Here is a 26,710-nt window from a genome sequence, read left to right as displayed (position 1 = left end):
AATCTCGAGTCGCCCGACCATACAGACTTCGAAAAAATGCGCCGGTTTAAACGTGTTAAACCTTAATGAAACACTATATTATTTGAAAGCTTTGTCAATCTCCTACCTTTTTGTGTATTTCATTGTTATATTAATGTTCTACAAATAAAGTTATTACCGTTCGAAGTAGAGCACCTAGTGATGTATGAATACTTTTTTCGGATACTGTACCTCGAAGGAACCATACGCTTCCCACTTTCGATATACCGGTGCTGTCACCAGGTTATCTAACTCGACTAACTAGTTTCTTAATGATATTCGTTCTTTCAGTGATTCCATCGCTTTCTTCAAATGTCGTGTGGAACTACTATTTGCCATGGAACGGATTGCTAGAACTTGCAATAAACGTTGCAAGTTTGCAGTAAACTGATCATGTATAAGCACTGAGTTATTCAAGACAAGTCATCTGAATAATTGTTATAAATTTGGAAATACAGCGAGTCAACATTTGGAGATCTTCTCAAACACAAATACTTCTTTTAAACTGGTCTAAATATTAGGTAAACTGAAAAGTAATCTTTTTTTTATGTGCTGATTCACAGTCAGTTTGTGTGGAGACATGGCCCAGTAAACAGGTAAGTTTTGTTGATACGGTCAAGCTTGGTTGTAAATTCTATATTTCGGTTAAAAAATTTTTGTTCTAGTAAGGAGAAAAGATGACAAGATCAACAATAGAAGAGGAGAATTTACATCGTTGTATGGTATCTTTGTTTGATCAAGGATTAAAGGCAAACGCAGCAGTGAATAAAAATAATGACACTTACGGCGATGTTCTAAAACTAAACTAAATGTTTCCAATTAAAGTGTTATTGATGGTTTAAGATATTTAAAAATAGAAATAGAAAACTCGAAGAAAACTCGATTTCGTTTACAGAATTATTATAGTTTTTGTTAAGGACAAGTCATGCCACTATTCTCTATTATATGAATAAGCTGAACGTACAGTTTATGTTAAAAAAAAAAACTGTGACACGATCGTAACACTTCTGCTACCAACATGAGCTGTGCCAGAAGAAAGAATCGTGTTTTAAACGGGACGAGGGTATTTCCGAAAATTATTAAAAAGTACGTAGACCGAAGAACAAAATGAAAGAAGGTGGACATGTCTTCGGAAAAGGCGTCGGATGGTAATCGTGTCAATACATCGACGTACGTCCTCAAATAGTCGAAACCACGGGAATTTCCTCCGGTCGTCGATAAAAAGGAATCTGTCGTTAAAACTAATTTTCCCGGCGGTCTCCAGTCTATCGGCCCAGAAAACGGCGTGGTTCGTCTGCGTAAACACATAAAGGTCAAAGCCTGCAAACAGCATACAAGATATCGTATCCGGCATCCGTGAATGCTGCGAGGCACTAACTACTCGATCCGTCGAAGAAGCATCGGGACGCGTGGCAAGAGGAGGCGGAGGTGGTGCGCGAGGCAAGATGAAGCAAAACGAAGCAAGGCGATGGCGATGCGGCGCGTTCTCTGAAGCGGTTACGCCCGCACACACGTCGCCGTGCGGCGCCCGAAAGCCTCTTGCCATCATCCGGCTCCTCGTTCGTAGGATACATATATTCACTGTGTGATATTTCGCGAAGCGTGTATAACCGCTGAAAGACACGGATTTCGAACGCATACACCAGCCTCCGGAAAGGAGCCTAGCGCGAAAGGGGAGGTCTAGGGAAAGGCACGTTGGAACGAGGAGGCGGATAAAGAGAGCAGAAGATGGGGATATATAGGAGAAATAGAAGCGAGCGCGGTGTGTGTTATGGATATCCATTCGCAGCGGATGGGAAGTGAACGTAGTCAGTCTCACAGCAGAACGATCACAGGATGACGCGGCAAACGGCGGGAAACGAGCGATATAGAGACTGCAGCGCGTGAAGAGAGAGAGAGAGAGAGAGAGAGAGAGAGAGAGAGAGAGAGAGAGAGGGAGATCTGGCTCCTTGCAAATCGCATCACAGATCAAACACGGCATGTATATTAAACGTAACCTGCTAAGGCGTCCTACAGACTGCTTATCTACTGTCCAAGCTTTAGAATCGCGCCGCAACCGTAACGACAACTTCGGCTCGGCCTCCGTCGCTCGATCCTACCGTCAGCGATCTGGCTTGGCCACGGCTGCCGCCGAAATACTCGATCCCGCGAGCCGATAAACGTTTCGGAACGCGTTAACGCACCCGAAATGAACATTCCGGACCAGTACTTTCGCGACCCGACCAGTCAGCCGCTACCGTTTGACGTCTCGACATGTGATACCAGCGCACACACGCACCTATCTGCCGCTAAGGAGCAGCCGAGGATGCGAAATTGAACGCCTGCTTCGCACGCCTCGCCGGGTACCGTGTGACGAATCATGGAGACGCCATCATGCGTCAGCCGCTTAAAACCAGCCACGGAATCTCTGATCGTGTAACGTGTGAGCCGCTGGATATACGATTGGAAAGCTAATGCCCCAAACGGATCCGCGTTACTGCGCTAGTCGACGTGAAAAAAATACGACTAAGCGACGCCGTGTGTCTGGAATTCCAGAGAATTCGAGAATCGGTCGTGAGGAGACAACTGATACGCGGAACTGTTTAATGGTCTTGGAAAACGATCGTTGCTTCGATCTTAGCGGCGAAGCCACCGAGTACTGAAAGTGGTTTAGATTTTAAAGTGTCGTAGTCTGGAATTGGAATTAGCCGAGTTTTCAGATAATCTTTTTCAGTAGGAGGTCGGGTTGTCTGAAAAAGGGTAGCGGTATACAGAGTATAGATAGTGGTATGCTACACTATAAATTCTTGTAGAAAGAGCACGTTGACTTCATAGAGTTACAAAGAACAAATAATGACGTATTATCGAGACCAAGTCTGCTTAATCCTTACGAAGAGAGGTCACTACCCCTGACGCTGACTTTTCGATTAGATTTCATAGTGTTAGAGCTTTTAAAACTGGATCTAACGATGTCCGGTTTGGACACAGAGGTTTTATAGTTTTAGAGATATTTAATGTTAAAGTTGTTAGTGACAAATCCAGAAAGAATAGCTGCATTTGTCTGAAGACGTCAGAGAAGTGCTTCCAAGTGGTGGAGCGTGGGAGAAGATCCTTTTCTACTATTCCCCCACTTTTAATGTGGCTACTTTTCTGGCTTGCCTGAACAGGACCTGGCCTAGTGGCTTATCTTCCTGTCTTTGTCACTAACACATTAACGTTAATTACTAGATTTAGTTTTAACTAAAATATTAGTCTTAGTTTTACAAGCTCTACCATTGCGTGAAGTCTCATCGAAAAAGTCTTTTATTTTTATAGTGCACAAAGAATTTTTAGCATGAAAATATATTTAGTAAATCTGGATAAAATATCAAATATTTATGAAAATTTAAGCAACTGAAGTGATCGAGCTTATATTTTATGATAAGCTTGTAAATAAAAATAGACAATTTGGGAAGAGAAGATAGCATTGCTTAAGAAGGCGGTTCGTTTTTTATATTTAATTGTTTAATATTTAGTCTACAAGGCTAAAATAATTGTATCTCCTCTTGTCAAATTGTCAAATTTAGTTTACAATCTGAGGAATAATCGAAGAGAATTTACTGCACTCTTTGAATGCTGGAATTGGGACCAGGAATTGCAAAATAAAGCTCAAAGGTTTTCAAAAGTTTAGAAAATAGAAACATTTTTAAAAATTATCAAAAGGTAGAAGGACGGAATCAAAAAATGACAACGTGACCTCCAAAAAGAGGTCAGATGGTAATCCTGGTATTGCATCTAAATTAAAGTCGAATTATAGCAATTATACAAGGTGTCCAAAAAATTACTCGCGACCGGGAAATATGGGGTGTCTGAGATCATTTGAAGTAACTTTTTCCTTTACAAAAATTTTCTCCGAAACGTCGTTAACGAGTTATTAACGAAAAACCATAACCAATGAGAGACGAGATCAGCTGGCGCAAGAGAGCGCAATCCGTGGAACTGGGCTTCGTTCACTCGTTGGTTCGGCAGCCTCGCGCCCGTCGAGCTCGCCTCTCATTGGTCATTGTTTTTCGCTAATAACTCGTATACAAAGCGGCGATTTGCATTTTGTCTAAGGAAAAAATTGCTGCAAATGGCCCAAGGAAGCCCTCATTTCCAGATTGTGGGTGACTTTTGCGATACCCTGCAGAGACAGCCACTGCGAACGAAAGTTTCGTGAACTCTTTCGAAACTGTTTCGAACGAGTATCATTTTTTGACTAATGTAAAAGACTAATGGTACTACATGTTCTATTTTCAAAGATATATTTTATAGAATATTTCTGGAAATGACTATACATATTATAATAGGAATTGTTACGTTATTGTTGGAAAAAGATTTGACTTTTGAACTCATCGACAACATCTTCAAATAGCAGCTTTATATAAATTGTTGCAAGCTTTATGATCCAAACCCTGCTACATACAATATCAGAGGTATGTAATGTATCATTACATGTACATAATATCTTGATTAACACTTTAATGGTCGCTCATACATGTGTGTGATGCTACCACCAAAAATTATTGGCCGGTACCACACTTTCTGGGTGATGATTGACGAACGCAAACAAGTGTGGATATTCCTATTGGCTTCGTATTTCATCGCTACGTCTTTGATTTTAGATAATTATTGTTTCATTGTCTAATTTAATTTTAGATTTTTAAATTAATACTAAATCGTTGGAATATATAACATAGATTGTCTTAAAAGTTATCATATAAAGGAAAATATTGAATTTGTTATATTTGTTTTGTCCTTGCATATGCTGAATTATTTTATTAATATACATAAAGTTTTTAAAATTAATTCTTCAAGAATACAGCCGGCCTCTGGCGACGTTTGACTGCGCAGACGTACGGCCGTTAAAGCGTTAGTGTGATTGGTAATTAAAATTTACGTTTATAAAACTTGAAGTTCAAATTTCTTAAATTAACAATTTTGTACCGTGTATGACAGTCATAATATGAATGATAACTATTGGCTCACAAAACTTTAAACGCGTCATTTCCGAAATTATGTTTTCCAAAACGATATCCACGATATCTCAAAAACTACTTGACGAATCGCCTTCAAAATTTAAGTCCACACTCGTATACTTATGCCCGCAGCTCGTACTAGAAGCAACACAAATGTCTAATCTTTTACATTTATCTACGTTCCCAAGATTGAAAAATCAATAAGAAAAATCGATAATCAAATTTTAAAACGTCGTCATGTTTTTAATTTCCAACTCTTTTCTTTGACAGCAATTATAGGTACCATCGTACGATGTTTTCAAATTGGATTATGTTTCAAAGTATTCAATGCAATAAACTTCAACTTTTTGTATCTGAAAAACTTGTATAAATGTGTGTGAGACACGTATAAATAAACTCTGGAAATATGACTTCAAAAAGGGTCATAGTTGCTTCACAAAAATCTCTGAAAGGAAGCTGAAAACCTGAGGCATCATCCCCTTGTGGGTGCAAGGCGAGTTTTGGAACACCTTGTATATCATTCTGTATCATAAAAACTTACCTGACTTAACGGACGAATCCGTTCGTGAATAGACTTCTCCGCCTGCATAGCTGATGGGGGTGGATGATCCGGAGTCGGCGGCTGTGCGTAATGCGTGGGACTGGTCGGTAGCATCATTTGTACTCGTTTCAGGCGCTTGTCCGTCGCCTCGCGACCCTCGTTCGCCGACTCATCGTTCGTGTCCCGCTTCTCGTCCAGGAGGCTCTCCTGGGAGGACTTGAGCGTGAGGAACGCGTTCGACACGAACGTCTGCTCCTGGATGGCCGAGTCCACTTCGCTGCACGGCGATTTGTCGCCGCACAGGCTGCCGTCCGCCTCGTAGTTCTCAAACGCGTGTCTCCTCAACTTCCGCCGCGGGTTCAACGTCTTGATCGGCCGGTTCTCGTAAATCGAGGTGATGGCCACCGGTTCGACGCTATTGTCGCGCCTCTCCTCGCCGTCCGGCACCCGCGACTTCATCTCGACGTATTGGTCCACGCTCCTCGTCACGTGACGCAATTGCTCCCGACGCTTCTGCAATTGTTCGAAGTCGATGTGGCTGCGAGCACCGCTGCGCGCCATGAACAAGTACTCGTAGTTGCTCGGCCCCAGCGAGCAGTCCGCGGACAATGACATCTGGGTCTGCAGGTGCGTCGGGGACACGGAGAGGTTGCGTCTCGGCGGCTTCTTCGGAGGCGTCGGCTGTAAGGCGAACAATCGGAATGAACAATCGCACCACGTTAGGTTCTCGTAGACTCTCGCGTGCTGTTTGAAAGAAGTCACGCGGGGGACAGGCGGGGGACAGTAGGGGATCCTGTCGGGTGGCTATCCGATTCGTTAACCTCTTGCACTACGACAATGAGTCAGGCTTCTGATGAAGATTTTTATACAACTGACTAAATATGAATGCGATTTGTTTCTACCAAATCGAATGAACACTTGACTCTTCTCTTAGAAATTTTTACTAAAAATTAATCCTTTTGTACAATATATTCAGCCTTTTGAACTCCAAATTAATTTTTTTGTAAATCACTGTCACCTTTCTCCAAATTAAATTCATCTTTCTGCAAATGAAATTAATCCCTGAACACATCAAAATTGACAGTATTTTACTAAATTTTAGTAAGAATACAAATTGCACCAAAAACAGTGAATCTTCATTAATCTTCAACAATTCTTTATGTAATGATTATAAATATGAGAATCTCATTTGCCAAAAGATGAACAAGACCTGTGAAAGGATTAATTTATTACGAAGTGCAAAAAGGTGAATACGATCTATAAAAGAGTTAACTATCAAGAAACAGAAATTGTCTCGTTCTAATAGGTAAACCATGGACGAAGAAGTGGTAATCAACGTAACTGTGAAAGCTAATCTGCCGATCTCTATGCAAAGAAAAAAATCACTTACATTGACTTCAAGAAATGGGAGCTGTATAACAATTTCTGTCAAGCTGTATATCACTTTTTTAGAATTCGGTAGATGAAGTGTTAGGAGAAGAAAAAATAATGATCTAACAAGATAGAAAATATAATAAATATGTAATAAGAAATATGATGATACAAGATTGATAATATAAGAAATGTCTAATAAGAATGACAAGATTTAATTTATTTACACTTTTTACTATTTTCATTAGAATGATGCATGAGTAAAAGAATTTAGTCAATGGTTTTCTAAGATAGAATCTTTATACTTTAAAAAACAATTTTCTTAATTTCTTGTTTCAAACTCGCTGAAATTACACAATACTCTTGCATACAAAATGGTTGAATAAATCCTTACCCAAGCATACATTATAACAAAAAAAGGGGTATAGTCTAATTACAGCTTTTTCTTTTTCACAGAAAAACACACTGAGAAAACAAACCGAGAATGAGAAACAAACTAAACCGAAATAGAAATTCGAAATAAAATTATTAATGTCGCATAATACGAGATCTCTGCGCTGTAGCAAAAAAATAACTGCATAAAAAATATGAATTTCTGGTAATGAGAACATATGATATTCTATTTGAAATGTCTACCTAAAGTAAACTAACAAAATTCTCACAATAATAATTGCGCTACCGCAATTTTGAACAATGGCTCAATTTTTAAAACAATGCTCCACTTTATGGAGTGTTAATATTTCTTCCATTCATAGCACGGATCATGGCCAATGTAAAACATGAAAGACCAATTTTCAAAGATTATGATATCCCTTGTTTTTTTTTTATTACTATCCATAATGACCGTTCATAATGACGTAGCTTCGCCAGAAATGGTTTTTTATATTTTCCATCGTTTATGGCTACATAATGGCTTTGAATCCAAAAATATTACAACCGTATAAAGTGGTACAATGTATTAAAAGACTCGTTATAATTTGAAATGGAGGACAAATTGCATGTTAACTGTTATACAGTTTTGGAAGCGTAATAAAATGTACTTGTATTCTGCGAAACATGATTATTAATCGTTGGCATAATATACCGGCACGAACTACATTTCTAGAGCCTATGAATCGTTAATTTCTTTTTTTTCAAACAATGCTTATATTTTTCTATGAACTGGATATTTTACCGTTAATATATAATACTGCATTATACTTAATTTAAAATAAAGACAAAAATTATAATTTATATTTTATAGTTTGGAAAAGTACGATAAAGTCACACGAAAGACGGACGAGGCTCTTAGAAAATAAGAAAATATTCTTTAGACGAATAGAAAGCCTTCGAAATTTGAATTGCGATGCCATCAAGCGATACGTGCTAGTCGTAATAGCTCGTTTTTAATCATTATTTGGGCACATCAAGCTTTTTTCGCTGCTATCCGACAGCAGCGCTATGCTAATGCCAGATTCTCGCGACAGTTTGGAAAGAAAGCACAACGGACGTCGGAATACTGGGCCAATTAAGTCGCGATCGATTTGTCCATGTTAACGAACTGTAAGGCGTACGGATGTTACACGCTAGAGTTATTCGTTCGAAAAAGAGGACAGTCGCCGATTGCGAGACTAAAAAGTGAGCACGTAAGAGCAAATCCTTGATCCGGAAAATAATGATCTTAATAATGAGGCAGATACTAGAAATTCTCGTTAACGTTAGGCTCGAGAAATAAAAAATGCCGACAGCTTCAAAATAAGAGACACTTGCAATATTATGATTAAAAACACTAGAAAATATTCAGAATAGAAAATTCGAAAAGATCGGGAACGTAAAATATTCTAAAATATTCAAAATAAAAAATGCCGAAAGATTCAAAATAGACAGTCCAGAACATTAGATATAAGAACTCGGACAAACTCGAGAAACTTCCGGTCGATGAAATTGCAAAAAGTGAACGTTAAATTAGTGTGTAAGCGTAATGGAATGTCAGGAAACGAGCGAAAAAAAAGGGGGGAAATCTAAAAAGCTTCCCTTTGTACAGTTGTGCTTGGTGACCTCGTGCGACCCTCGATCAAGGATCGAGGATCGAAAAGTAAAGGGAACTCGTTCTTACCGAGACTTTATTGTTAGAGGCGGGGCTGTGGAGAGAGCTGGACAAGGGTGCCATTGGCAAGTAAATCCCGGCGGCGCTGGAATCGTTGGGCAAACAACGCCGATCCCGTGGGCTCGGTCCACCGACGCTCGAGGACGAGGAAACGCTCAATTGGTCCGACTCCCTGCCACCCCCGTATCCCGTGGGTAATGTCAAGGACAGATCCTCCGACACGAAGCTACCCTCCATTGTTCCTCGAGGTACCGGTGGCGTTTGGTACAATCCGCTGTCGGAACCCCTGCGCAACCAAACTGAACGTCTCAACGGGACCAATTCACGATTAACTCGCTAATGACTCGCTCGATCGAGTTCCTTTCTTCCCGTTACTTTCGATAATGTGTACAATCGAGAAATAGTACCGCTTTCGGCGAGATACACTGTACACCACTGACATATATATGTATGTACACAATATAACGGACAATAAAGTATAATTTATCCGAAGAATCGTGCATAATTAACTGTCTAAGAAAAACACGATTGTTAAGAATCCTTTTCGAAGTCATTAATGAATCTTGTTTGTAAAGGACTAACTTATTTAAAAATACACGTATCGTTTAATTTATATTTTAATCTCCTGCTGCCGAAACTTAAAAAGTGTCCGAGTAATAACTTCCGTGTCATACGTGGTTTTTGAAAATTATATTGTTGTATAATATAATTTTGATTAGGTACAAAACGTTTTTAATAAGAACTCGCTTTTTAATACATGGAAATGAAAAGTTTCAACATTGTAGAATTGTACAATTTTACGAATACCAGAGGTTGTTATTTGAATATTTTCCGAGACTTTGATGCAAGAATGTTATCACAAACTGGGCAACATATATATTTGTGAATGAGGTACCTGTTCAAGTTCATTAATGTTTCAGAAAGAATTCCTTCGAATTAGACTGGTAATTAGGCATGACTTTTATGTATCCATCGCAGTACTAAATAAGAAAAAAGAGGAAATTATATATAGGACTTTAAGAAACTATAGCCAATCTTATGTAGAAATATGTAGTAACAAAATAAAGGATATTTCCATTCAGAGGAGTCAAAAACGCTTTGTTAAATAACCTTTGGTTTTGCATTATGCTAGTTCATTTTTATACACATTTAGATTATGTTTTTTTTCCCTGGGTAGTATACAACTTAAATCGTGAAAATCATGGACAGAGTGACCACTGCTTAAGTTAACAGCGTAAAACTACACTCTGTTATTCCGAAATGCAGGGTGGTCCACGCGATTTGTGCACTTCCTTCAGCTTTCAAAATATGTATCGAGCAACAAATTTTTCGATACAAAAGTTATACAATTTAAAGGTGCATAGTGCGCATATTTGTTGTAGGTGGAGCCGGAGATTCGAAGGTCAACACTTTCTTCTTAAATGTAATACTGTATTTTTTATATAAAAACATGGAAAAATATCAAAGCAAACAAAATTTTAAGTAAAAAAGAGTTGACCTTTACTAGCCTTAAAGCTAATAGTTAACGATTAATTTCGTTTTACTTATTGAACATTTTCTTCGTGTAACATCAAATTGGAGATTCAATCTTATCACGGATTTAAACAGGTCAGCAGAAAGCGAAGAAAATGTTTAAAAAATAAAGCGAAACTACTCGCTAGCTATTACGTTTAGAACTAATAAAGGTCAATATTCTTTTACTAAAAACTCAATATTCTTCCATATTCTGTTATAAAAATTATAGCATTCCATTTAAAAGAAGAAAATTGATCTTCAACTTTCCAGTCTCCATCTATAAAATAAAATAAATACGCTATAAATTATACACTTTTAAATAACATAATTTTTCTATTGAAAATTTTATTACCCAATGCATATTTTGGAAGTTGCAGGAGATGAACGAGTTGCGTAATTATACAGTGCGGTCCAAATATTACTTGCAATCTGAAAACGAGAGTTTCCTGAGGTTATTTGTAGTAACTTTTTCCTTGGCGTAAATGCAATTCGCCCCTTTATATACGAATTATTAACGAAAAACAGTGACCAATGAGAGGCGAGCTCGACGACTGGCACATGGTTGCCGAGCCAACCAGCAGACGAAGCCCAGTTCCACTCATTTTCTTGGCTGCTTCGCATCAGTTGATCTCGCCTCTTATTGTTCACTGTTTTTCTTTAATAACTAGTTAACGATGCCTCGCAGAAAACTTTTGTAAAGCAAAAAGTTCAAATGACCTCAGGTATTCCCCATTTTCTGATCGTTAGACAATTTTGGGACACACTGTATACACATCGGTCTGAACAAAATCATGCTTTATGCAGAAAACGATATTTTATACATAACAATAGAGAACAGTAAATAGTATATATTATACACACAAATGACAAATTGACTAAAACAACTTAATGTCGAAAACGTTCTTACGTTTTTGGGACAACAGGTTCCATTCGTAGATTCGACAGAAAATTAAGAGACGAACAAATAACATAGTTCCAATGCAAACAAATCGAAAGCGTTACTATAGTAATGCGAAATGTCTGTATGGTTTTACCGTGTTGTGTCGCGCTGTACTAATGAAATTCTGTTGGTGGTAGTGTTTTGTGGTTTGTCGTCGGGAGTTTGATCGGAACTTTCGAGAGTATTTATCGAGTTGAGAGTGTCGGACATGGACATAAAGACGCTGTCGAAGACGGAACTGGGGTCGGAGTCCTCTGTCTGCTGGAGGGCCCTCCGTACTCCGTTCACTGGTCCCCCGATCTGCTCGTCTTCACTGAAATCCGCAATCCATCGAGTGTCGTCAGATTCGAGTGCGGTTTCTAAGAATTCATCTACCATCGCATACTGAAAGCGAAGCAACGCAACTGGCATTCATTTGCCGAAGCCAACGCAGCATGGAACAGTGCGCCATACGGAGACTGTCGTGTTTCTTGCCGTTAAAATGCAACCAGCAACGGCAAACTATTTTTTCCTTTTGGCTCCGGGAAGTTGCTATTATCGCGTAGTAGCACGGAAAGCGATAATTTGTTAAAAGTGAATTCTTTAACTTTAATATTCAAACAAATCTTTCTTTTCCTTTAAGCGAGTACTTATCGAAGCTTCAAAATTCAAAATACGATCGAACCTCGATAACTCAAAAACCACTGTACGATGAAAATTTTGCCTATTCTTTTCCGCGCCGCTATGCAAACCTCTACGACTCGAAATATAAACATCCTATAACTCGAATTATTTATCACGCATCGAGGTACCTCTACGACTCGAATTCTAATTAACCGCACTTCTGCAACTCGAAATTTACTTTTGCATGTCTAACTTCTATGACCGCTGTCTCTATAACTCGAAGTAATTGCGTGTTACGATCTACCTGTCGATGCCCAATCTTCAATTACTCGAATGCCCAGAAACACGACACACCTTGAGCCACGTGCTTGTTCCTCTTTTACAAGTGTCGTTTTTGATCAAACGGTTTGATTTTCAACGTTTCTTACGTGTAACTGAGTATTTATTTTGAAAAATGTTCTCTAAGTGGAAGCTAAAAACACAACAATTGATAATAAAGTCACTGAAGTAGTGAAAACTGAATTTGGCATTCCTGTCAGTACCGTCTCAATGATTTTCAAGTACAACGAAAGAATTATGCAATAAAGAATCTCTGGAGATAATTTAAATTGTGAGAGGTAAAGAACTGGTGAATTTCCGGATATTGAACAATGTTTATTAATGTGGTTTAGGCAATGCCGAAACGAACCTTTTAGTACTTGAGAACCATTGTTGCAAGAAAAAGCAAAGGCGTTTGTAAAATCATTGAATTATTACCAGCGTTAGCAATGATTGTTTGCTAGCGTTAACGATGCCATTTGCAATGAGTGGAAAGAAGAATTGTAAAGCTTATTAAAAGATTATGAACCACATAATGTGTTGAACGCGGATGAAACTGCATTGTTCTACGAATGCCTCCCTGACAAAACAATGGCGTTTAAAGATGAGAAATGTTACGGAGGCGAGCTCGGCAAAGAAAGGGTGACAATGTTACTAGCAGTCAACATGTGAGGGACAAAAAAACTGAAGTCACTACTTATAAGCGAATTCAAGAAGCCGCGAGATTTTACGGGTTATAAGTCATTATCCATTGATTACACTGCTAATAAAAAGGCATGAATTAAAAATTGTTGATTCAAATTGGTCAGAGAATGAAAAGAGAAAAAAGTAAAATTCTTGTATTCGTGAACAATTGTACAGTACATAATAAATTCTCATCGTTGCAATCGATCAAAACATAATTTTTACTGGTAAACAATACTTCAACATTACAGCTAAGAAATGAGTAGTGAATTACTCCAGCCGCGTTCCACCAAACTGTTATTAACACTTTATCGACCGGTAGCCTATAAATCGGCTTTTTCCCTCGATCGGTGGCCTGTAAATCAGTTGCCATAGTAACCCTTAATTTTTTATCTATTATTGAGATAAACGTGTTAGATTGTACAAGCTTGAATATTATTATATAACTTTTTAAATATTAAATATTTTTCGCGATTAATAATATAAACAAAATCAAAATAGAAATGAAAACTTTTACGACCGGTTGACCGGTAGATAAAGTGTTAAAATTTTCCGTGAAAGAAGCGATAGCCTTGAAGTATGAGCACAAATCTCATTCCTATCAAGCTATCGAGCACACATTTTTCTATTGTGGTAAAGAACCCATTTTTCATCACAAGTAATAATCCGATCGGAAGATGGCTCCCGATGAAATCGGGATAGTAATGAGGAGCATGCGTTCAACCGATCAAGCTTATTTCGTTCGGTTAGTTGCTGCGGTACATACTGATCCATTTTTTTCATCTTGCCAATTTCAGGAAGGTGTCGCAATATTATTGTATGGTTAACTTCTATTCTGGTAGCAAGTTCTTTTGTAAATATAGTTGGATTCGTTCTAATCAATGCTTTCAGAGCATAGTTTTTCACAGACATTTTGGATTTTCCACGCGGTTCATTTCGTAAGGAAAAATCGCCAGACTAAAATTTGTCAAAGCTACACTGCACTGTCCGATCGTTACCAGTATTCTCCCGAAACGATTGATTTATATTGCGTGCAACTTTTGCAGCATTATTACCAAGTTTATACTCGTATAAAACAATTATATGAATACAGATTGAATTCTTATCCTTATGAAATTCAAAATAAATAACAAAATGGAACACTTTTGACAAAATCTTCTGCGTTGAAATGTTACTTTGGCAATAGACGATACGACTATAAATGAGGTTATGGCAAAAACAAAAGAACAACGAAAATAGGGAGACAAATGTTCACGTGCGAAAGAAATCCGACATTTCATATGCACCAACTTAAAATGATCATTGGTCCCAGTAAGGCTGTGAAAGATCGGTGCAGATTGTAACGCACAGATAAATTGCAATATAGTTAAAAATTTTTGATTGAAAAATCTAACAATGCAGCATTATGTACAAACATTTTAGAGATGTTGGACCAGTTATTGGAACAGTTGAACATCGCGCGTGTTTTTAATTGATCACTGTTAACAGGAGCCTGGTTACAATGGGAGATAACAACATGTATTGGCCGAATATAATTTAATAATTAATTAATGACTGTATAACGAACACGCATTCCGATGTGATTCGTGTGCATGCCAAATGCGACGTGCATGCTACTAAGGGAATAAAACAAAAGACAGCGAGACGAGGTTCGCGCGCATTAGAAAACACCCGACTATCAAGACGCACATCGTTCGTCGGTAACAATAACCTAAACTTTGATTGTTTGGCGCGCGGTATACGGTCAAAAATATGACTTTCCCCTTTTAACACATTGCGTACGGGAGACGAGATTTCTCGTCTTTAGCAATTCGAACGTTGTGGCCGGGAAACGGGATATCTCGTTTTCAGGTTTTTTTCGACTCAATCGACGATTTAAGGAACTTTCTTGTTATGTTACCAGGGTAACGAAGTCTTGCGTATCCCCTTAACAAATGGTTAGCAAAAAAAATGAATGTCAACTTTTCGAGAGCGTAGAAATGCGCCGTACGCAATGTGTTAATAATTGTAATAAGTTAAAAATAAAGTAACAATATCCTTAACATCATCTATTTTTTTAAAAGGTTTATATTTGGCCTATTCACTTTTGTCATAAATGCACAAAGTTCAAACGTTAAAAATGGCAAACGAACAAATTTGAAACGCATCTCTTTAAAAACTGCTACGTTTCCTACTGGACGTATGGCGTTGCTGCAGTGAATCAACATAACTCACAAAAATGAAAATCGTTTTTATTAAACGCAGGATATAAACTACTTCTGCCTCTGCAAAGATTATTAATATTTGCTATACATTTGAAGATATAAAAAAGTTTCAGTACAAGCAAAGAATTAATAATCGTGCTCGTATAGATCCAATTTACGTACAAAGGTTAATTCTAAAAGCGGTAGAAAATCTAGAAGGATAAAACAATACTATGCGAGCGTTAGGGTAATGATGCCGGTGACTGTGGATGACCAATTCTTGTGTTTTTAAAATTATTTATTGAATACGACATATTCAATCTTTTCATTGACAATTAAACGAAATAGAAGGAAAGAAAGAATTAACATGTCATGTTAAATAAATGCTAAGTTGATCAACGCCCGAAAACAAATGAAAATCACGGGAATTATTCAGCCCACAAAACTAACCATTTCCTGAGTGAACGATATTCAAACGATCTCCGCGAAAATAGCCAATCGCGCGGCGGATTCTGCGGTGCAACCATACCGACAACACAATAGTTGGCCGAACGAAGCGTAAGAACTCATTGGTCAGGCAGTGGCGGAAGAATAGCACTCGGGTACCATCGTTACCCCCCAAACAATGCGTAACTGGTAACAGGAGACGTCCGCGCGTCGGCGAGTGCCGACTTTTTAATGAGGCCACGTAGCGGAGGTCGGAGGCGAGCGGTCGAAACAGAAAGAGAAGATGAGGCATAGGAGGCGGCGGAGGCAGAGTAAAAGGAGAAGGAGGAGTAGTAGGAACAAGCGAAGGTAGAGGTGAACGAGAATCCGGCGAACCGCGGCTGGAGGCCATGCCCATAGGACGAGGGAGAGAGCAATGGTTATTAGTTTTATGCTGAGACGGGCTAACATTTACATTGTTTAACGTGATGGATTCATCTCGAGGCGGTCCAGAGCCAGGGCTACCGACGTCAAACATTGATGGTGGAGGTGCGGAGAGCACTGGTACCTTCCTCCGGTCTCTCTCCCGCTCGCCACCGCGTCCACTCGATCCGTCTACCTTCCACTTGCTCTCTCTCTCTCTCTCTCTCTCTCTCTCTCTCTCTCTCTCTCTCTCCCTCTCCCTTTCTCTTACCCTCTCCGTTTTTGCCTCTGTCAGTCTTTTGCTCGCCCAACCTCCTCTTTCTCTGTCTGGCCGTAACAACCGGTAGCGCTTAACAGCCGGCGGTAGCGCCAGCAGAAGGAGAGCGGGAGCGAGACGGAGAACGAGGGTACCAATGTGGTGATGCGGCGGGGGTGACCCAGGGGTGAACGAGGCGGTCGGACCCGCCATCGCCTACCTACATCAGGAAAATTAAACCAAGCCAAGCGGTGCTTAACGCGCTGGAGCTACACGCGGACGCGCCACCTCCTCCAACCTCTCTTCCTCCACCTCCACCTCCACTCTCAGCATCCCTTTTCGGTCCGAGAGAAACCTTTTCTTCCTCCACCTCTGCCTCTGCTTCTGCCTCTGCCTCTGCCCAGCGCACCCGCCGCGGCTCCGCTCGGCTCGGCTCGGCGGGTGAACCGCCGGCATCGGTACTAACGGTACCACTGCTAACCATCATCCGAGCACTCGCACTCGCCACTCTCCGCTCATTCACTCCGTGTACCCGCCGGTCCACGTCTACGCTTTTGTTTACCCAACATCTCCTATATTAAAGCTGCCACGGTTATGCGCTCACCTATACTAGCTCTATGTAGATTCACTTGTACATCCACGTCTGCATCCGTGTACGCGTATACATACATGTATATGCATATACTTTATCTTTCTAGAAAATATTACCGGCCTCCGCTCTTATCCGATGCACTGACGCGATATTCTTTTCTCAACGAAGATGACGCCCGGTGAGCACAAATACGCCAACCCCGTTGGGCACGATCGCTTTTTCCTTTCTCTCTCTCTCTCTCCTTTTTTTCTCTTTCCCTCTCTACTCTCCTCCTTTTTTTTCATTTGTTCGTTTCGTTTTGTTCCTTCGAAATTCGTACAACCGTTGCACATAATACTCGGTCGCGGTGCACGCGGATGCGTCATCGTCAACGTTGCTGTCGTCGAAGAGTATCGCGATTGGTCGTTAGCGAACGCTGTCGTTCTTTTGTACGATTTGCAGGCACGGCTTTTATTTTCCGGTTTGTTGTTCCCCTGTCCTTTTTCTTGGGAAAGTGAAACATGGCCGATCGTCGACGCTTCGGTTCGCTTCGGAATGGTGTGTCCATTGGTATACGTTCGTTGTTACCGACTGAAACACCAGAGCTTTTTCTTGGGTTTTAGTTTTCTCTCAGAACGTGGAGATACTTCGAATGTTAATTGCCGTCCTTTACGTATACACAATCGTTCATATGATTGTTGAAAGTTTATTTAACTAGTTAACTGCGGCGATTTCTTTGCTATCTGTCCACCAGTGTGTATCGCGATAATCAAATGATGACGAAGGAAGTTACGAATCCAGCTCAAGTTATTTATAATTTTCATTTGTTTGTTTCATTTCGCCTTGACCTCTAAACATTTTACATGTATTAAATTTTTACGAATATAATTTAGTTTTCGCCAGAATTACAATTTAAATATCAAATTGTAAAAAAATTTTACGCCTGACAGATATAATAGTTATGACACAAAATGTTGCCACATCGCCATGACGGATATAGTCGTCAAACACACTTAACTGGTTAAAAGTATGTTGCGGAAACGACGCTTTAAGTATTTATTGAAAAAATTATATGTTTATCATATAATGTAAATCATATTGTTTAAACCTAGTGAAATTTAGTTTCTTGATCATTGAGATGTGTTTTCATAAATATGCATCCCTATAAAAAAATTTGCCGTTCTCGAATATATACGAATATTAAAATCGGCGTGCAGTGTACCTTTGATTGATTCAAGTTCATTTACCGAGTGTAAAACTATGGAACAACCACCGAATTTACTGTTTGTCGAAAGGTCGTCGGACTACGTAATCGAAAGATAATATTTGCTGAATTAGCAATTGATCAATTAATACATCGGAAACTGCTTGAAAGCAAGCGTGGTGCAAAATTATAAAGACTGCCCTTTATTCTGATTGGCTGAAAAGTTGTACACTATAAAAAAACAACTGAAGAAATGGATTGTCGCCATCCATCGTTTGAGCGAAAAGAATACTTTTGTTCTACAATTGATAATACAGCTGAAATGAATTTAAACAATGACATATAAATCGATGCTGACACAGAAGACAGTTCCAATGTTTGGAACCTTTCATTTATTTCAACGATAATCACAATATTTGCGCAAGGCGACCAAGTCAACGAGCCGACAAGGCCCAGTTGCACTCATTGGCACCGCCGCCTCGCTCCAGCTAAGTTCGCCTCTCATTGGTCAATATCTTTCGGTAATAATTCGTTAACGATGTCTCGGAGAACATCTTTTTAAAGGAAAAAATTGCTTCAAATTGCCTCAGGAACCTCACATTTCCCTGTCGCGAGTGGTTTTTGGAACACCTTGTATATATTCCAGTAGCATAAAAAGTTAATTTCATACAAATATATTAAAAAATTCATGACAGATATGACATATAATTTTTAATTTTCACTAATTTCATATTAAATTTAAGCCTCTAACGTTCCGAAAATATTTTGTTTTATACCTAGAGAACTAAACAATACAAAATTCAAAAGAAAGTGAATTTTCACCTACATTTCAGCCGAAAATATATAGATGAACGAAAAATTATGTTCAATGAGGCGGTAACTTCGACCCTTACCCTATTTCTTCTGACGGATTGCGACACGTGAGACGCCGTTCCAAAGAAGATTTGCAACTACAGTCGATTTCACCAATTCCTTTCTTCCTTTTTTTCGTCATAATATTTCGTCCGCTACTGTATTTCTCTCACAAGCTTCATCCAAGCCAGTTTTCGACATTTGTACATTCATCCCATCAATTTGAGAATTACTAAAGGTATATGTACATAGATATTTCGAAAACATCGAACATGTTCGAGCTACACCGAGTATGCGAAAAGACACTCGCGCCGCTCTGTCGAGGACACGTAGCATGGCTAAGAGCCGATTAACGCGCAAGACCACACATATATAGAAAAAGAAGAAAAAGAGTTTACGATCTAGGAAAAACGGAGCACAGCAAGCGAAGACGCGCGCGTAGGCAGACCGTACGTTAGGGGAGAAAATAGATACTCACAAAGACATGACGGAAGTGCCGGAAACGCGTCGATCGTCGTCTCGAGGCTTATGATAGAACTGCCATTGAGTGGGCGACGTCCCTTCCGCCGGTGAGAGATCGTCCCCTGGCCGGACGTTCTCGTAAGGGCTGCCCAACGAGTCGCCGCCCTGGACCGGAATAGGTGGCAAGTTTTCGCTGTCGGCATCGCTCTCCACACCAGAGGAAGACCTATGCCCTGTCGACAGCCCGTTATTCGCGAGTGTTAATCGTTTGGAAATTATACTGGGTGTCCGTCTACGAATGTCCAAACAAGCATCTCGTAAATTATTTCTTTTTATTTGTCATCTGTTCAAGTTATAAAGGTTAACTTGTTTTTTTTTTAATGGATACGTATAGTTTAGTTAGTGGAATTATTTGTAATCGAAATGATATATTGTTGCAAACTGCTATTATACATCGTTTAGAAGGTAATCCACATCTTAAGTATTTAGGTAGTTGTTTGTATTATAGCAATTTTCAACAAGATATCATATTTATTACAAATGATCTCTACTAAATAAGGAAAGAAAATTATACGGACCCATTTAAAAGAAATTAAGTTGAGCTTTGTAACTGGTACAAATTATTGTTAAAGTTTTTCACATCTTCAACAATTTACGAAAAATTTGCTAGGACATTTCTAAGTGAACGCCTGCCAGATTTCCTTAAGTTATACAATCTCTATTTTATATATATCTAATCCTTTTCACTCATATAGAATCTCTTGTGAACCTTTTAGAAATTGTTACACGGCACTTCTAAATAATTTTTATGGTATGAAATTTCTTAGATTCCAAAAACTATTAAAAGTGTGAGCATTGTGCGAACAAAGAGCTCAATTTTGTATGTATAAAATACAACAAATCATATGAAATGGAAATATTGTAAGTCAGAAAATTTGTTTGAGATTTGGAATTTAAACAGCTTCCAGTATACAGTATAATATAAATTAAGGATTGAAAGACTTGATGGAACCAATATGAGTCATAGAAGTTGGTTAACCCTTTCGCTACGGCAGGCCCGTTCGCCACTAAACGGAAACTCGCAATCGTTTTGATGTTTGAAGTTCATTGCGCAATACATTTTGATGTCGCTTCAACAAAGAACAGTTGTAAGAAATTATAAGAAGTTTTAAGAAACCTTAAGAAGTAATTAATCCAATATGTCAATAAAATCGATAAAAAATGTTCAGCCAATAACAAAAATGTCATCGACTACAGATCGCACTTGTGTACACAGCGTTTCGATGCCGCACATATGCGGCGCTCGTACCCACAGGTCGTTGAGTGGATGTTGCATATATGCGGCGCACGCCGCGGAAGGGTTAAATAACAGCACCGACGACGGGCTCTAGTATAGTTCAGACTTTTTCACTTTACTATAGTATAAAGAACTCACAGAAGATGCAATCTTAACACTGACTTTGAACCGACGGTGTAATAACATTGTTCTCGTGTGCAACCACGAATATTATAAAGTACAGTAATAGTTTCAATCATACATGGTTGCCACATTATATTATTCTCAAAACCATACAGTTTTGTGACTCACGAATTGCTATCACGATTTCCATCAAGTCCTACCATGCGTATCGTTAAATTCTTCTTTGTTCGTATCCATTAAGTCGCACGTGTCGCTAACTAAACTAAACAGACTTGGCAGTTCTTAGTTTTTACAATATCGAACAATAAATAACAATTTTTTCTGGAAAGCTATTTTGATACTACAACAATTGTTCCGATCGAATTCACAGAGAGCCGAAATCAATTGTAAGAGGATTATACTTGACGCGCACGCACTTTTGATCACCGCAGTAATATCCTGTGTAACGTGCGGCGGGAATTGTCCCAAAAGATCCAGGACCGTGTTCTGCCTCGAGTCTCGGATGCCCAAATCAACCCCTCTGTCGAGTAGAGCCCGCACCACTTCCATTTTTCCGCAGAGCGCTGCCTCGTGCATTGCGGTTCCTGCAGACGTCCGCGTATTTACGTCGACGCCTGCAGCAAGCAGCACTTCTACCACGGCTCTGAAATTAAAAAGAAACAATTTTCAAGTGGCATCGTTCCTCCTTCCTTATTCTTACTTCATATTTATTTGTTTCGCGCCGTTTCGCATCGTTTCACGAAACGCGAACGCGGTCTGGGTTAGGCATCAAAATTAGATTTAACCCGGAAGAGGGATAACAGATGGGAGACTATAAACGCTATCCAAAATAAATGTTGCATAACAAAAGAATCAGCGTCGTCAACTCGATATTATAATTGCAAAGATTGCCAAAGGAAAGGAAGCAATTAGGGTTAAAGTGCAACGCAGGGAAGTGGAGCTGATTACTGTAATTTCATCCATAATTACATTTATATTTATCGAATATATTTTGTATTTATTTTATATTTATCGCATATATTATTTTGTTCGTTCCAAATAAATTAAACAAAATGAGTAATTTTTGTTTATTTTTTTATTTTCTTTGTCATCCAACAGATATATTTAATACGCCTTATTCGATAAACATGAAGTTAATCGTGAACAAACCAAAGGCACAGCAATCGGAAATGCTGCAGTAATCGGTTGCACAACTCTGGGATCAGGTGTTTGATTTTACACATAAAAGTTGACGCCACTTTCGTTCTCGAAACACGTTCTTGCTTTCAGAAAACGTCAAGTTACATTACTTCGGCTAAAATTCGATTTACACCCTTTGTCCCGGCCGCTAGAGAAGCATTCACGTTCACGTAGAACACGGCAACTCATCAAGAAAATTGATCAGCGACCCAGGATAGATATCAAAGAATCTTTCCTCCCCTTCTGCCTTTAGCTCGAGGGTAACAGAATCGACATCGACTGAAAGTGGCTCGCTTGCCGTTTGCATTTCCCATTTCGACTGATAGGGTGCGCGAAACCCAGGTTTCGTTTTGTATCTGTCTGGTAGCGATGCACCGACTGCAGTGACCGCAGCCATCCGTCGCATATAGGATTCGCGGCTGAGAATCGGATTCACGTGCACCTATGTTGTTATTACCGTGCCATAGGGGTATTTGTATACTGGCTTACCAAGAGCACCGATATTGAATCCGATAATAGACATTACTCCAGTCCCGTTCCCAATCCCTTCTCGTCCCGGCTTGCACCCTCGTGCTCTCTCTTTCCCTCTATCCATCAATCCATCTACCTCTATCTCTGTCTCTGGCCGAGCCCGGGGTCTCTTTCCGTCGTTCGGCGGCCAGTCTGGCGCGGCGGCGTCCCCGCATTCGGCCGGTCCGCCAAATATCGTGGCGAACGCGTGAAACGCGTGCGTGAACGCAATCATCGCAGTGTGTGCATCGGTACACAAGCGTATCCCACACGGTCCGCTTCGTGTGTACACTTCGGACCGTGCACTCGACTCGCGTACACACACGGCCCGGACCCGGCCAACACCGAAAACGAGCGTACGCGATCAAGTTCTGCGCACCGGCTTCCGTAGCCTCGCGCCTATCCAAACATTCAAAACGCTCGCACGTACAAACACGCGCGCGCCCCAACACGCACACGTACGGGGGCGAGCAGCCGCGCATGCACTACACAGTCCGCGCTGCTCTGTTTGACCGTGGAGATTGCCGGACCCTTTCGAACCTAATCAACGAGATGAGAGCTGATCGAATTGCGCGAAACTTATTGCATTACGCGACGCGAGCGTCAATTTTTTTTTCTCCGATGCAAGCTTTTCCAGATTTTTTTTTTTTGTTGCATTCCCAGTATGCTGTTTGGTGTCACCAGGGGATCGGGGATTTATTTTTTTTCGATCGAGTTTGCGTCCGTGTAGGTTGTGTCGTCTGTATTGTATCGTAATATGAGAGTTTCGAACTTGTTATTGGTGTTCTAATCGGTTTCGAACGGCACGTATCTAGGCAGGGTGGTATCTCTTTGGATGATTCATTGTTATGTCAGCAACTGCTAGCCTCGGAGTTGATTAGGCTATCTGGGTACTCGTTAAAATAAACTACAATGTTTCTAAAGTTTTGAATAGCGTTGATGTTCTAATTTGTAAACCGTTGGGTCACCGTTAGACTCGAGCAGTGGGTGCTCATCACTTTTCCTTATTATTCTCATTACTCTTATCAGGTACTTCCTCATTGCTCTATCAAGAAACCACTCATTCTAACTATAAGATATCTAGTACTAATTTTGCATGTTACCACTTGACACGTTACCTCATCAAGATTTATTTCAAACTGTTTACTATAATAGTTTTACAATCATTTAGCAATTAAGCAAAATTAATTCATTGCAAATTGGTGCGTACCTTTCATGTATGAAAAGAACATTTGTGTCTTTAATAAAAAGAGAAGCCAAACGCAGAGCTGACTTTCTTTATCAATTTTAATGAGTTGAAAATTGTGTATATGTATACAGAAAGGAGCAAAAGTGTGGACACATCCTTTTAAACGATGTAACTTTTCATGTAACTTCAAATCTAAATGACTTGAATTTTTTATAAATCTCAGAGGAATTAAATGACCACAGTACTTTTCTTCTAATTTAGCTATTACTTTGAATAAAAAGGTATAAAGAAACTCGTTTCTTCAGCTTTTTAGTTGAGCCTATAATGGAAATTTAAAATATGCATTTTGTAGATCTCGGTAACTTGTATGCATAATTTTTACAACCTTCAGTCATTTCAAATATTTGTGCTCTGTATTTATATTCTACTGTTTTAACGTAAAATAAAATAAGTATTTCTGAAATTGCAACAGAAGTTAGAAATAATAGTAAAGACCTGGCAAACTAATAATAAACCATTTAGTTTAAAAAATAATACAATAGACAGATCTCCTAAAATACAAGCACTATGAATTACGATGCGAACACGTGCTATCGACGCGCAGGTTTTTTTTTCACCCTTCCGGGGTTGTAAGGCCCGGATTAAACCGTTCGAGAACGCGTTGATGCCGGTGTTGCCGATATATTACCCGCCAAATTAATATTGATAACAGATTCTAACGGTAAAGCAGTGGTTGCGCGTACAATGAGTTTATGTTAACTATTCAGGTCGACATTGGAGATTGAATGACTCGACTTTTGTGTCTCGACTGGGAGACTGTAAGATTGTATGATGTCGACTGGTTGACGACTGTTTGAAGAATGTTTTGATGTCGATTGTTTGACGACTGTTTGACAAGTGTTTACTGTAAGACGAATGTTTGAAGACTGTTTTAAGACGAATCATTTACCTCGATCGTTTGTCGAACTAGAATTCGTCTGATGGTGTGGGCGTTTCTGCTTTTTGGGGGGTTTCCGCGAGAACTTGCATTTCGGTACATGAGAAGGACACTGATTGTTCTTTGCCGACTGCTGCATAGTACCATTCGGTGCCTTCTTTAACTCGTTGACACCCTTTTCTCGCGTCGTGAGGACGTTTCGTATGTATGGAATTTATGGCGTTAAAAAGTGCTACGGGAAATCGTTCAGGTCAGCTTTCGACGGTTACGGTACCATCGCGTACTCGAATAGTGTGACCCTTCGGATTACCCGGTTTACGGCACGTCCCAGCAGTGGGCTTCGAAAATGCAATTAGGCAGTTCTCTTAGAAATCTTAACTTTATGACACGTAATGGTTATTAAGGAAGAAGGTAATGAAATTAGCATGCTTCTGGTCACCAGTTGTAAAAAAGATCTTCTTCTCAAAAATAACCTTCCTCGCGTCCGTATCATAAACCCCATCGGCAGAAACTCCACGTGTTTGTTCCTTCGGGACGGAACACACTATTACAAAACACACGTTATAGATTTATGACGGAAGTCAATGAACCCCAATGCGTAACAACAAAGATATTTGAAAAATTTAGAACTACTGTTATATTATTCTTAATTCATAAAAATTGCTGAGAAAAGAAATACACGTTGCTATTAATTTATGACAATAATGAAAAGATCTCGATTACGACCACTAAGTATTTAACCACTTTCGAATAGTAACATACATTGCTTGTAACCTGTTTACCAAAATTAAACAATATATTTTATAAATTTTCTCATGATCTCGCAAAAGGCATCGAAGAAAACAATTACCAACCAATCAAATTTTTTCAGACCGTTATAACCCCATACACAAGGTGTCTCAAATAAGATACTGATTCAGCACCTAAAGGTAACAAAAAAGTTCATATAAACATGGTAATAAAAAAGTTATATAAACATATGTTCTATTCCAGCTTATTTACGACATATAACAAATTACGTTTTCTTTCATTTCATATTCGATTACTAAACTGCAGTTTTCATGCGTTTCTGACAAAAATGACCAAGAAACAATATTTTTATATTGTAGTATAGGAAGATGCTCAAAATTTTCTATAACTGTCCGTCAACTTGTAAACAAAAGTAGACAATTTGGGAAGAGAAAAGATATGATTATTCGTGTCTCGCGGTTCGTTTTTATAGTTGTTGATCATCAAGAATTATAAAAGCGAGCTGCGAGCTTCGAATAATCATATCTCCTTTTGCCAGATTGTTTGTTTTTGTTCTTTTTGAGGGACAATTGGAGAGAATTTATTGCACTCTTTCAAAATGTCATGGTGTCTCTAAAATTTGTTGAACTGCTTCTTGGCCCAACGCATCATATGGAAAATATTACATACCATTTGTGAATAGAGGAACAGAATAATATCTTTGTTTACCAAACTATTGTCATTGGACTAAAAATAGGTTAGTAAAATTTCAGCGAATGAAAATATTAAAAGAATTTAAAAACATCTATGCAGCTATTTAAAAAAAATGTCTATATGACTTGTGTTTGTTGCAATCGTTGAAAATCATTTTTAATTTGCATAAAGATGCGCAGTCTAATTATTATCTATATACGTTCGCCATAATTTGCAGCAGCATTTTTTTCGTAAACGGTAAACATTAAAAACAATCAGAAAAGGAGGAAGTTACACTATGCATATATTACTAGCAAAATGACAGCCTATCCCATTTTTCGTTGTTATTAATATTATTCGAGAATGAAAAGTGACTTTTCTTTTCAAGTGGAATGCTGTATATTTTTTCTGCGTTAAATGAAAGTCTCCATTAAAGCGAAGTCAACCATATAGTAAACTGTAATTTTCAGGGATATATGTACAAGAGATAAGATAGAAGAAATGAATTTAATATTTCATAATGTTATGTTTATTAGTGTGTTGTAGTGATAGGACTACATATCACGCACAATGCGACTTCCATTAGCAAGAATACATTTCTGCCAATGTTGCACTAGATATGGT

At 39.1% G+C, this 26,710-nt stretch overlaps 1 protein-coding gene across 1 annotated transcript in view; it reads right to left on the bottom strand.

Annotated features, from left to right (window-relative positions):
* LOC144478399 (ankyrin repeat and SAM domain-containing protein 1A) overlaps positions 1 to 26,710 on the bottom strand; it is a 163,522-nt gene that overhangs the window by 96,957 nt on the left and 39,855 nt on the right. Inside the window, exons 6-9 of the mRNA XM_078196242.1 lie at positions 21,266 to 21,492; positions 19,446 to 19,662; positions 9,002 to 9,278; positions 5,536 to 6,216 (exon numbers count right to left, since the gene is read on the bottom strand). Of these exons, the coding sequence (XP_078052368.1) occupies positions 5,536 to 6,216; positions 9,002 to 9,278; positions 19,446 to 19,662; positions 21,266 to 21,492 (1,402 nt within the window). The remainder of the gene's footprint in view (positions 1 to 5,535; positions 6,217 to 9,001; positions 9,279 to 19,445; positions 19,663 to 21,265; positions 21,493 to 26,710) is intronic.

Source organism: Augochlora pura, chromosome 2 (genome assembly GCF_028453695.1).
Source record: "Augochlora pura isolate Apur16 chromosome 2, APUR_v2.2.1, whole genome shotgun sequence".
NCBI classification, from domain to species: domain Eukaryota; kingdom Metazoa; phylum Arthropoda; class Insecta; order Hymenoptera; family Halictidae; genus Augochlora; species Augochlora pura.
The sequence above is the reverse complement of the archived record's forward strand: the minus strand, read 5'-3'. Positions and strand labels throughout refer to the sequence as shown.